General features: G+C 52.2%; 6 protein-coding genes across 6 annotated transcripts; 3 read left to right on the top strand and 3 right to left on the bottom strand.

The window, feature by feature from the left end:
• Nucleotides 1-133: 133 nt before the first annotated feature.
• Nucleotides 134-4,642, bottom strand: SNOG_01986 (hypothetical protein; the record flags this gene model as incomplete). Its single annotated transcript, XM_001792555.1, has 2 exons — nt 134-3,981; nt 4,204-4,642. The coding sequence occupies 2 exons, from the start codon at nt 4,640-4,642 to the stop codon at nt 134-136; spliced, it is 4,287 nt and encodes a 1,428-aa protein (XP_001792607.1).
• Nucleotides 4,643-5,166: 524 nt separating this feature from the next.
• Nucleotides 5,167-6,112, bottom strand: SNOG_01985 (hypothetical protein). The gene is made up of 4 exons (XM_001792554.1): nt 6,016-6,112; nt 5,766-5,877; nt 5,569-5,706; nt 5,167-5,519 (listed from the first exon to the last, which is right to left on the bottom strand). The coding sequence occupies exons 1-4, from the start codon at nt 6,028-6,030 to the stop codon at nt 5,275-5,277; spliced, it is 510 nt and encodes a 169-aa protein (XP_001792606.1). The 5' UTR covers nt 6,031-6,112; the 3' UTR covers nt 5,167-5,274.
• A 508-nt stretch (nt 6,113-6,620) lies between these two features.
• On the top strand, nt 6,621-7,971 carry SNOG_01984 (hypothetical protein; the record flags this gene model as incomplete). The annotated part of the gene is made up of 2 exons (XM_001792553.1): nt 6,621-7,305; nt 7,355-7,971. The coding sequence occupies 2 exons, from the start codon at nt 6,621-6,623 to the stop codon at nt 7,969-7,971; spliced, it is 1,302 nt and encodes a 433-aa protein (XP_001792605.1).
• Nucleotides 7,972-8,420: 449 nt separating this feature from the next.
• Nucleotides 8,421-10,049, top strand: SNOG_01983 (hypothetical protein; the record flags this gene model as incomplete). The annotated part of the gene is made up of 2 exons (XM_001792552.1): nt 8,421-8,496; nt 8,908-10,049. 2 exons carry the CDS (start codon nt 8,421-8,423, stop codon nt 10,047-10,049), a joined length of 1,218 nt encoding a protein of 405 aa, XP_001792604.1.
• Nucleotides 10,050-10,513: 464 nt separating this feature from the next.
• Nucleotides 10,514-11,285, top strand: SNOG_01982 (hypothetical protein; the record flags this gene model as incomplete). Its single annotated transcript, XM_001792551.1, has 2 exons — nt 10,514-10,532; nt 10,585-11,285. The coding sequence occupies 2 exons, from the start codon at nt 10,514-10,516 to the stop codon at nt 11,283-11,285; spliced, it is 720 nt and encodes a 239-aa protein (XP_001792603.1).
• A 193-nt stretch (nt 11,286-11,478) lies between these two features.
• SNOG_01981 (hypothetical protein) lies at nt 11,479-12,156 on the bottom strand (the record flags this gene model as incomplete). Its single annotated transcript, XM_001792550.1, has 3 exons — nt 11,479-11,517; nt 11,571-11,789; nt 11,839-12,156. The coding sequence occupies 3 exons, from the start codon at nt 12,154-12,156 to the stop codon at nt 11,479-11,481; spliced, it is 576 nt and encodes a 191-aa protein (XP_001792602.1).
• Nucleotides 12,157-12,206: the final 50 nt, after the last annotated feature.

Below are 12,206 nucleotides of genomic sequence, written 5' to 3'. Positions count from 1 at the left end.
TAGCAAAGGTGACTCTAGTGCAGGCTTTGCGTGAAGCAAAACCATGCTGCGCGATGTCTCCTTTCAGCTTCTGTGAAGCGGGACACCGCGCAAAGTAGAAGGATATCTAATCCTCAAAAGCGCTTTGACGACATCAGCCGGTAACCTGCTCCAACGCGCTCCCAAAATCGTCTTCGCTGTCTTCGGCTCCGTCGTCTGGTCTGACGACCTTGGTGGGCTTGGTCTTCATGTCCGCAAACACAGCTGGAACTATGCTATATGTGTCTGCATTGGTTGCGGCTTTCAACCTCGCAAGTTCGCGACCGGCCATGTTCCATACGAAGGCATGTTTCTTCGGATTGGCAGTGTACAGCGCGGATGCTCGGATAGTTTCCCAGAGGGTCGGATGCTTTGGACCGAAATACGGGAAGATCAAAGGCGCGATTTGAGGGTGCGATGCGTTGGCCGGAGACGGCATGAGAGCTCTGAACTTATTGAAGCAGGTGTCCACGAGCTTGTTGTACTTGTCGGGTTGGAGCTCGGACTTGTCTCCTAAGCTGCGGTTCCAATCCTGTATGACTTTGCCAATGCCTGTGAGAAGGCGATCAATTTCACTATCAAGCACTGTGTCATCCATGTTCTTCAGCTGGAGAAACGGTACGCGAAGATCTGCATCGTCGTCATCTTCCTTCGGCAAAGCGTTCTTGAACGCCTTTCGCGTTTCGGTATTGTGCTTTTTCACGACTTCGAAGTACAAGTAATCGATTACATTGTCGGGTTTGTGTTTCAGGCCCTTCAGGGTGTCATTTCCTTCGTCTCCCATGGCTTTGGATTTGGCACTTGCTTCCATTGCATTTTTGTATGCCGGTTTCTTTGGATTCCCGCAACGGAGTTCTTGTCTGACAAGGCGACTGAAATCTTCGTCGTCGAACCTGTATGCTTGCTTTGGTGCATCAACCAGAAGGTCGTGCACATCATAAAGAGCATTCAATCTCTCTGAATAGATTCGATTCTCTTTGTATGCAACTTTCTCAGCGAAGGTCGTCGCTTTTCCAAGTAATGATTGAGTCATACGAAATTCAAGCGCTTCCTTAAGCAGATTATCGACAGTGGATAGGTCATGGGGATTCATAATATCTGTCAGCTTTCGCGTATCTTTCTTGATCCCGTACTTTTGGGGTTCTAGATCATTCAAAGGTGCAGGAGCATTGAGAAATGGAACGACGAGATCAGGCTCCCAACAGACCCAGAAGGTATCTCCATCATAGTCTCCACCTTGCAGCTTACCGGCAGCTGGATATATCCCCCTTGATGAAAACACAACAACGTCGACGAGATGCGATAATTGTGGGTGAGATACGGCGCGCATCTTCTGCATGTCCGAACGGCGACACGCAGGCTGCCGAGTGATCACAACTTCCTCGCCCGCAAGGTTGCGGTACGTGTTCCGACCATATTCGTCCAAAAAGGGTTTCGAGAATTGCACATGAACCTCGCCAGGTTTCAGTATACCCAGCGGATCTGCGAGTCCTATCAAATATGTGGCTCTGCCGAGTGGAGCACGAAGCTTCTCTTCCATCCATAACTGTCGTTGTTGAACAAAGCGCTTCAAGGTTCTAGCAAGGAAAGGGCTCTGATACGGTTGGAAACCAGTGCGCAGAAGAAGCTTTGCCTTCTCAGGCAGCGTCAGCGGAAGAGCAGCTTGCCATGGGAGTATCCCAAGTGCCGGAGTAGCGGAACCTTGCTTGGTGACCCAATTATGCAGTCGAACAGGGTCATCCAACATCTCTAGCAGCTGTTTGCGCTCATCATCGAGGCGGCTGATCATGAGTTTTGCAATGGTACTCTTCTGCACGCCCCGATCAACCAATATGGGAATAAAAGATATGTGCAGGTCGGACGAGCCGTTGACAAAGCTGTGCTTGATATAGTTGAACGTCAGTCTGTGGCTGTTGTACGGTCTGTCGTCGGCTTGATCTTCCTGTGCTGGCTCAAACTTTAACTGGCTGTCTGTTACCTCGATCCAGATATCAAGATGAGCAGGATCCCTCGTGTGTGGCTCAGCGCTGATCATCCACATTCCTTTGGCACCACCAATACGTCCTTGTAAAGTACTCGGAAGAGGCTCGTCTGAACCCGTCGCATCTTGGCAGAATTTCCATATTAACAATGCAGCGCCTACAGAGACTCTCGCACAACCGTCGTTCATCACTGGTGTCCTATCGTACTGCTCTGTCCAGTCGAGTGTTGCGTCGTTGAATTCCTGGGCCTCTGGAGTACGGTCCGCATAAGTGTCTGGCATGCGCCTGATCTGCGACGGTTTGAATGACAGGGTTGGGATAGTCCGCGAAAGTCCAAGATCCAAGCGAGCAAATGCTTTGCAGAAGTTCTGATCCATATTCTGCTCAAAGTTGAAGAACCCATTAATCATCTCGCCAACAGACATGGGTTGGTCGATCCCTGCTCCTTCGGTGGCAAACAGTATCACACGGGTATCGGCTGCATCGTCCCCAGACTTTCGAGAGCCGCCTTTCCTTTTCATGGGCTCCACGTGGAAGACGCGCCATTTCCTTCCTAGGAACGAATGATGTTGAGTAATCCAAATCTTCCATTGCGTCTGGAGGAATGGCAGCTGAGCAAGCGTAAATCGGTCTGGTTTGTCCTGGAAAGATGGGAACATCAGGTAAAGAAATCGGTCAGAGCCATACATGCGCTGGAACAGACTTGACTTCTCTTTCTGGATGGGTAAGAGTTCAAGCCGGAAAACGGGCCCGGACCGCGCGCTTTCAAAGCCTAGCTTGCCTTTGAAGGAGTAGCCTTCGAAAGACCTTTTGGCCGCTGCCCAAACATCGTTCGACTCGCATGGTTGCGTCTTCAGGTGCTCGCCGATGTTGCTCCAAAACAGACTCGGGTCGTCACGGGCACGGGATAGATCTACATGCCTCAAGACTTCTCTTATGGCGACATTATTGACTGAGCTGAGTCGACAACCGATGAAGGCTAGAAAGTATGGACATGTGTTCAGCTCGCTTGGCAGATCATCAACGAAAAGATTGCTTGACGGAAGATCGCGGATGTACCAAGGCACACGCCACGGAGAGTCGTTGAGATCAGTCTGTACAGCATCTGGAGTTTCCGTATGTGGCGTGTCGACATGGGGCTGCTTGGCCGGTGTGACATCAGGGGACTGTAAGGACTCATGGCTCTTGGTATCCTTATTAGGCTTCAGAGGTGCGCCACTTCTCCGGGTTGTGCCAATCTCGGCGTGCAAAAACAAGTCCTCATCGACCGAGCCATACGTCGAATTACTCTCTCGGCTGGCTCCTTGCGAGAATATTCGATCGGCCTCCCGCTGCTTCTCTTGCTCGTAGATCTCACGTTCACTTGCTGATAGAACGGCTATGGCCTCAGAATCTCCCAAATACTCAAGGCTCGTTGAGCTCTTCCTCGGACGCCAATTCGTCGGTGGCTCGTCGCCACTCCCATCTGTCGTGAAGGAAGTATTGGCTGTCTGCTGGGAAGAGAACACAGACTTATCGTTGAACGAGGTATTCGTAGTCTGCTGCGAAGAGAATACAGATGGATTGTTGAACGATGTATTTGCCGATGACGAGTGTGCAACAGTACTGGTATCGTTCTGGTGGAAGGAGCGCGCCATCTGCAGGGTCGGCTTCTTGAAGGTGTCTTGAACAGCAGGTTCTTGGGGTACGCGGAATCGATCGATAGACTGTTTCCTCGTTGTCCTTGTCAATTTTGGCGAGCTTTCAGAGGGATTTGAACCGTCTGACGGACGCTTCCTCGGATTGGATCGACTTGCCTCGCGTCGTTGTGCGGATGCCGTCGACCTCGTCGGCGAGGGAGGCGTGTAGAAGTCATCTTCTTCCGCATCTGTTGGCGAACCGGTGTCTAGGAGCGCGGTCTGATAGGAATCTTGCTGATAGGAATCGTGTGCATCGCTTCTATAGTTGTCAAAGAGGCCACCGGGTCGGGCAGCTTGACTAGCTGTGACAGATTAGCAGTTGTAGATGCTTGGAGAGTCTCTATGGTTCACGACATGTTCTCAGAGTTGCGAATCTCGGAGTATCAGTCTCGCCCTGGACGCTGATGTCTTTGAGGCTAGCGCAAGGCGGGTAACGGGAGACAAGCCATAAGCGTGATGTGAAACCTGTTCAGTAACAACCAGGCAGAGCTCTTAGGCGGAAATTATATCGGGCTGTAACTTACAGATGTGCACGGACCCTAAGCTTTTGGGTGGCTCATTCAGCGGCGTGCTAGTTCTTGAAATGGGTGACAGTGTCTTGCTTTTCAGAATCCCATGCAACAAGTCCAATCTCTTGTTGTGCTCAAATGCGGGCGCTATTTCTCTGAAGTTATCGAGAGCTGCATCTAGCGCAGGTCTCGCCGAGAAAAAGAGCCTCTTGATGAGGCCATACACGGTCTCAGCAGGAGTTCTCTCAGTCTTCTGCGGTGACCAAAGAGGTCCGCGGACTCTGAGGCCTAGTCGCCACTTGTCTTCGAGGTCAATAACCAAGTTGTTGAGAGCATCGCCGGTTTTGGGGTGGTGCGGTGTAGTCGGTGGTAGCGAGCCGGTAATGGTTGGCTCAGGGCGCCCGCTATCGCTCCTTCCCGCAGTGTTGCCTAGCAGGCGCGGCGACTGGCGCATATTACCATGTCCTAACCAGAACGAAGTGCGATATAGTTTATGAGAAATATGAGAGAGAACGATGAAGGGAACATGCCTGGAGGCCGGCTCTAGGTACCTGAGGCTGCGCTGCTAGGCAATGCGGAGAGACTGCAGGTCTGTGCGCAATGTGTGGGATGAGGCGCGTCGGCGCTAACGCGTGATCACGAGACCGTAAATCATGTTCGCGCGGGAGTTCACGTTGCACGAGCTGCATAGATAAGCGAGGTAGATCCATCAATGTAATCAGAGCAGACGATGAAGCGGTGAAGGAATGCTCCGCTTTACAAAAGATTGCTGGGCTTGGCAAGGGTCCAGGCTAGTACGGCTCTCCTATGAAATGGCTAGCACGAGCAAGACAGTCACAATCAGAAGGAGTTGAAATGTTGTAAAAGTTGCTATACTGATACCCTGCGATTAACGGAGCATAGCTTTCATGAATGATGCTAACCCAGAACATATTTAGTTGGAGCAAAATCACAAGGGGGCACATGTACAGATACAAATAGTGATCAAGATGTCGTCTAGATTCGTGGCGCTTTTTGCACGTGGTAGTGATCCACCATGCATGGTATTCATAAACTCAATGACCCAGTTCAATCTTCGACCATCCCTTAAACCTTCATCTCGGTAAGACCGTGCTTCCACACGGTGATGAAGGGGGTAACACCATCCTCGCGGTAGTTGAGGAGGACGATCATGCCGTCAGGGTTCATCGACTCGCCAGTGTAGAACTCGTAGTCCTTGAAGTTTCCAATAATCTTCTTGGCAAAGCCCTGGGCCTTGCTCTCGAAGTCCTTGATCTCGGACTCGTCAGCACCCTTTGCCTTGAGGGCCTCCTTGACGGCCTTCATGTAGCCTGTGACGTGTCAGTGGCTGCTCGCTGAAGTCGCGCTGGCTATACACACCCTTGAGGTATGTGAGATAGCCCTTCTTGTCGAAGCCGGTTGCGTTCAGACGGAAAGAGTGAACGACATCAATGACCTGCTCCTGGTTGTCCTCGGCACCCTCCTCAGCCTCCTCGGCAGAAGCGTTGGCACCAGTGTCTGTGTTGCGGTTAGTCTACACTGCTGCGTGTTGACCAACGTGGGGCAGGGGAGCGCACCGAACGACTCTCCACCAACGGTGATCTTCCTGCAGTCGGCCTCGTAGGCAACGCCGTCGATCAACTTGAGGTCGTACGAGTCGGAGATGATCTCGTCATCGGTGATGATGTCCTACAGTGGAATATTAGCACGATGCGACAAGTATGTCTGGGGGGCTCTGGGCAGAGCATGTCGCTACCCTATCCTCGAGGGAAGGCGGGGTAGCTGCGCGCAGTGTGTAGCGTGCAACGTGTAGCGATGTGTACGCACCTTGAAGATAATCATGGTGACGGTGTTGTGCGGTTTGTTTTGGAGGGGGTGAGTGAAGGCGGTGGAGTGTCGAGCGGAGAACGAAGCGCTGGCGTCCTCAAGTGGGAGGAAATCTTTCCAAGGCCTAGTGGGGTCGAAAAGTGAAAGCAGAGTGGATCTATGCCGGATGCGCGCTAGCGTGACCAGCCCTGCAGGGAGGCAAATCGCCCAGCGGCCAGGGCTCGGTCGGATGCCGGAGGCGAGAATCCCATTGATGGCATGACGCGCTGAAGTCTCCTGGATCTCGGGCTCGCTCAAGACATCTCTCTCCACCCTCACACGACCCGCTCCGCATCTCGCTCTGCTCACCTCAGCCTCTCCTTTCTGAGCCGTATCTATCCTGCCGCCGCGAATTCCTACTCTTCGACAGCATCGCTCCTTCTCCCCTAATTTCCTGGACCGCTGCATCCGGCCCAGCTCCGCCTCGTCTCCGTGTGCTTACAACTCTGTTCGCAGCACCGCCCACCTATATACGCAGCCTCACCCTCTGCTTACGCACACACACACACACACATACACATACTTAATTCCGATTTTGCGAAGCTCTTGCACTCGCACGCCGCAACATGGCGAGCGCAAACGCGACTTCATACGACCTTCCTCCGCTACCCGCCTACACACTTCGGCCTCTCCCGCCGCTGTACTCGTGGATCTCTGATGCAGTCATAACAGCTGCGCTGCCGGTCATCGGATACTGGCTTGTGTCGTTGACATTCCATCTTATCGACGTATACGACCTGTTCCCTCAATACCGCCTACACACACCAGCAGAAGTGCTCAAGCGCAACCATGTTTCGCGATACGAAGTCCTGCGCGATGTCATATTCCAGCAAGTCATCCAAGTCATATTCTCCCTTGGGCTAGCAGTCTTCGACGAAGAACCAACAACTGGAAAGGCCGACTACGACGTGGCCTGGTATGCGCAGAAGATCCGGCTAGCACAGCGCGCAGTACCCTACGCTCTGTCTACTATTGGTTTGGATCCCGTGGGATTAGCTACAAAGCTCGCTGAGTCGCAGCCCGCGCTTTCAGCTGTAGTGATGGGTGGCAGATATCCTGAGCTACTCCAGACGGTTGCTGTCGCAGGACAGCAGACACTAGTCCCTGCTTTTGCATCATGGGAGCTCTCTTTCGCCAGCTTCGTATACTGGTTTGCCATTCCAGCTTTCCAATTTTCAGCAGCAATTGTAATTATCGATGCTTGGGAGTACATGCTGCATCGCGCCATGCATATGAACAAGTGGCTATATGGTGAGTCGCATTCTCTGCGCGACATCACGCGATTCACTAACAAGTCCAGTCACTTTTCACTCACGCCATCACCGTCTCTATGTCCCGTACGCCTACGGAGCTCTCTACAACCACCCACTTGAGGGATTTGCCCTGGACACGTTAGGCGCGGGTCTTGCGTATCTGCTCACTGGAATGACCATGCGCCAGTCGATGTGGTTCTTTACAGGGTCCACTATCAAGACCGTGCTCGATCACGGTGGCTATGCTTTCCCGTGGGACCCCGTTCACTGGATCTTCCCCAACAACGCTGCTTATCATGACATCCACCACCAGAGTTGGGGCATCAAGACCAATTTTTCTCAGCCATTCTTTGTTTACCTCGACCGACTTGGTGGAACCATGTATAAGGGCAATGTGGAAGAGAAATATGAGCGGGCCCGACGCACCGCCCAGCAAAAGCTCGATCAACAGATTGAGAACGAGGCGAAGATGGCATCTGCCGAAAGTGCTACGGCAGTTGAGGAGCCCGTACGCCTTGCGGGCGTAGCGACCCCGCGCATGTCGCGTAAGAAGGCGACAAGCATCTCGTCCCCAGCGGGAAACTTCAAAGACCTAACGAATATGGTCAACTCAAACCTGCATGGCCGGAGAGCAAATGTGTTGGGCATGGAGAGCTCACACTAAAGTCACTTATCCTTGAACTGCTATTTTTGCTTTATGTAAACATTCTGCATCCGGGATAGGTAATGTATAGTTTTGGTGTACAAATGCTCGAAGGACCCCTACATTCGCTTCATTCTTGTGTATTACATTCTTGGATCCTTCTGGAAGTTCCATCTTTCATCTAGCGGTTGTCGTTATTCGTCTTCGCGGGTTTTTATGCTCATGTATTGTACGAACACGGTCGGCGTTCTTGGGTCGTCTGGCATGACACTCAATCATAATGCTCGTTTATTGGACTCATATCCTCAATCACTGACGCACCTCACACTGCTCTCTTATTATACTTATGTTGCATGAAGGTGTAGCTAACGCGCTGCTCGGTGACATGCTAATCTTGTTAGTCTAGTCCACGCTGGATAATTACGACTGCACCAAAGGGCCCAACAGGGCGCATTGTGCCAAATCAAACAATGTTTGCGGCCCGCACCGTCTCCCTCAAGTTTGCGAAGAGGATTCCGCTCGAACCTATTGCATTGTGCTTTCACAGTACACCGGTCACCCCACACTGTCCACTGCGGCCATGGCATTGAGGACCATTTACGACGGCACCAATGCAATATAAACTCAATATTGTGCCAAAATGCGGGCGGTTTCCATCCTCTCGTCTACAAGTCACAAACTTTTCCAGTTCATCTCCGGTTGATCCACACCAGATCCGTTTATCAACATACGAATCGTCAGTCACAGAACCTTCACTCAACATGACCAAACACATGGCTACCAAGCGTCTTCACAATTCGGATTTGAAGAAACTTGTCTCTATCCTTCAAGTCCCAGTGTCAAAAAAAAGGAAATTAAAGCTCTTCCCAGTAGGATGCTTTCTTCACAGCCGGCCCACAGCTAGCTCCAGCAATCTGTGCTCCATACACAAAGATCTTAACGCTGACCTATTAACAGAGCTATGGTCGTGGATAAAGTACGAGTTGGGAACGGCTGTTGGCAATTTTGTCTACCCGGTAATCTTGGCAGGCAAATTGACTGAGGCACAGGAACGCAAGATCCGTCAAATCGAGCCTGCGGGAGAACTATTCGATCGGAACTTCAGGACGGAGGCTTCTGCACCTCAAGGTCGTCGACCCATCGACGCCGGGTCGACTTGGAAGTATCAGCATGATAAGTGCCCAGCTTGTCTACTTACTCGAGTCGGCTCAGACTCCGAGGTCCTGTGCGCTCTGTACGCCGGCATGATTGCCCGCTTTCCGATATGGAAGCTCGCTACACATAGGCTGATACTTGCAGATCTCGGTGTGCACCAGCTGGAGAGCCCCAAGTCGAAGCGCGTGCGCCTCATTCGGTATTGGATTAGGGCAACCACCACGGGCGACGCAGCGCTCTTTGAGGCTGTGGAATTGGGAATTCTAATCAAGAAGAAGCACAAAGAGCTCCAGGATGAGAACCATCGCTCTTCACACCAGCCATCCGTCCGCCCGCGATCAGTACACCACTCTTCTCGTCCGCGTACCCCCGACGCCAAGATCGGACCTCACCCACGCTCACCGACTATCACTCCGCATACTCCTCTCGAGAAAGTTGGTTTCCGCCACTCCGGCCATCAAGCGCGCGGCTCCTCTGAGTCTTCACGCCCGCTGTTGGGTCGCCAACGCTCAAACGACACCCTCGCTCCTCACGACAGTATAACGACCATACTAACCGGCGAGCGCACATACAACCCTCGCCCGCAAACTCCAACCAGTGGTCCTACCATCGTCAATCTCCCCGGCTTTCCCAGCCGCGCCTTCACATCACCCAGCGCGGCTCTACCTCCACTTGCACCGATGAAAGCACGCGTGAGTTCCTCGCGCAATTCAGAAGCAAGTGATTTCTCGACGATCTTGTCGTATGATAACGGTCCGACGCCACAGCGAGGCTCGGATAGGCAGATGGCTTACAACTTCCCTAAGCCGCATAGGCACTCGGTGTATGGTGGGTTTGGGTATGCGGAGAAGGATCCGTTTGAGGATGCTGATAGAGACGAGGTGGAGGGAGAGGAGGGTGGCAAGGCGTCGAAGCGGAGTACGAAGTGGAGTGATTTGTACTAAACTCTAGGCTTACAGCTGTGAAGTTATCTTTTGGGAAGGAATAGTTTGTTGAATTGAGTGGTTCCTTATTGAGACATGGTAGATTATTGCAAGTACAAGTGAATGTATGTTTGAGTGTGCAGTTCGCCGAGTAGATCTATATTTAAGTGACCCATAAGCTTCATTCCGTACTCGAATTGAATCGGTGATTACGTCTATGAAGTCCTAAAGACTGTGAGTGCTACACACTTCCAAGTACCGCCTTCACGACTGCATATTCAACTGCGCGCCCATCACACACGCAGAAAACATCTGCCTATAAAATGTTTACATGATTCTCTCCTTTATAATCCAATCCAAAGCATCGAAACGACCATTCCACTTACTGTCCATCACTTCCACCTTTTCAAGCCGGTCTTGAACAGCACACCATTTCCCCCAATCCGCCAAAGTTCTCCTTTAAAGCCAAAAGTCACACAGCCACCATGCCCCAAGGAACCTTCAGTCCGTCCCAGCCCCCACTCTCCCACTGATACACACTAACACCCGCATCTAGCCCATTTCCTAAAATATCTCTTCGTCGACGGCGCCTACATAAACTGGTTCGCCCCACTGGCCATCGCCTTCTACGGCATCGTCTCACTCGGCTGTCTGAACTCCGCGATCCTTGTAAAACTCTACCTCGCCGCCATCTCCCCCTCCACCGGTACTATCATCCGCATCGGCTACTTCGGCATCTGCATCTCCACGCCCACCGTGGCTAACTGGACGTGCAGCCGCTTTATTAAAGGCGATCACGGGCTGGACGACAGCCATGTAAAGCTCATCAAAGCGGTCAAGAAAATGCAGTATGGGGCGATGTACCCGCTTCCCGCTGGCGCTGCTATCCTCTTATTCATCATCTTCGTATCGTTTCTGGTCTTTCGGAATCGCCCGGGGAAGAAGGCAGGGTATGCGATTGTGGCGGCGTGGGTGAGTGTGGCGATTGGGTTTGCGGGCGCGCTGAATCCGATGATGTTGGGGCAGGCGTTGGGGTATGCGGCGCCCGTGTATGGGAGTCAGGTGAGCATGAAGATTAGTCTGGGGAATGTGGTGTTGACGTGGATGGCGTTTGCGGCGCATTTGGGGTGGGTGCTGTTGGTGGTTTGGTGGCAGAAGAAGCGGGGTGGTGGTGGTGGTGGGGATTATGGGATGGATGAGGAGGAGGGCAAGATGGAGTATGAGCAGCAGGAGCCGCCATATCCTGCGGGGTATTAGGAGATGTAGATGGGGAGGGAGAGAGTGAGGTTAACTCGATTTGAAAGAAGTTTGACGTTGACAAAGACGTTGCACTATCTTCAGTGAGCTGGGATATGGTATTGTCCTTCCTGATGGAGTTTGATCTGTGCATAAGTCCATTCATCATGAATCGCATGCCTAACGCCGGTAAATGCAATGCCCGTATATATTCCTAATCCTGTGCCGCGCTCGAGAACTCCGCCTCGTAGAACTATGGCACTGGTCAGAATCTCTGCGTAGGGTGAGTATAACATGGCGCCATACTTTCAAGAAGGCAAGACTCACCTCGGTCACATTCTTCGCCAGCTTTGAATCCTTCAGCCGCGACTTGGCATCTGGTACTTTCCAGTTGTTTACACCCCACCACCATCGCCGTATCTTTGCGCCGACGCCCTGCCCGCTGAACTTGGCTGATCGGTTCCAGTGCCGCCAGCCGCTGAGTACGAGGGTCCATAGTACGCCCTGTGCGAAGCAGAATATGACCTAATCAGGTTAGCCAATGGGTTGGCCACATGGAATCCTCTGCATGTACCTGGTCCTTCAGTGTAATCCATAATACGTCCTTCCAAGATTTTGCCGACTCTATGCTCTTGAGGTAGCTCTGTTCGAATCGAAGATCGGGCAGCGGTGGCATGTTCTGCTTCCGCGGTATGGGATTGAGGATGCTGACTGGTATCTCATCTTCGGCGAGATCTGAATCAGCATCTGGATCGGCATATGGATCGAGAGTCACAGGCTGTTTCTCCGACGCAGCTGTTGACGGATTGAGATCGTGTCGCGGGGACGGGTGGCGATTGATGGACGCTCCTTGCAGTGTCGACGCAATCTCGGTTGGGAAATCTGGCTCCATCTTGTCGCATTTAAGTCGTATCGTCAAGCGTGAATGTGGTAGTCGCAGTG

Source organism: Parastagonospora nodorum, assembly GCF_000146915.1.
Source record: "Parastagonospora nodorum SN15 chromosome Unknown scaffold_3, whole genome shotgun sequence".
In the NCBI taxonomy this organism is placed as follows: Eukaryota; Fungi; Ascomycota; class Dothideomycetes; order Pleosporales; family Phaeosphaeriaceae; genus Parastagonospora; species Parastagonospora nodorum.
Note: the sequence above shows the minus strand (reverse complement) of the source record. Positions and strands in the feature narration are given on the sequence as shown.

Coding starts and splice junctions, on each gene's coding strand:
- SNOG_01985 (XM_001792554.1), bottom strand. Junction 5,707..5,765: donor CGTTGGTGGAGAGTCGTTCG/GTGCGCTCCCCT, acceptor ACCGCAACACAG/ACACTGGTGCCAACGCTTCT. Junction 5,520..5,568: donor CTATCTCACATACCTCAAGG/GTGTGTATAGCC, acceptor GACACGTCACAG/GCTACATGAAGGCCGTCAAG.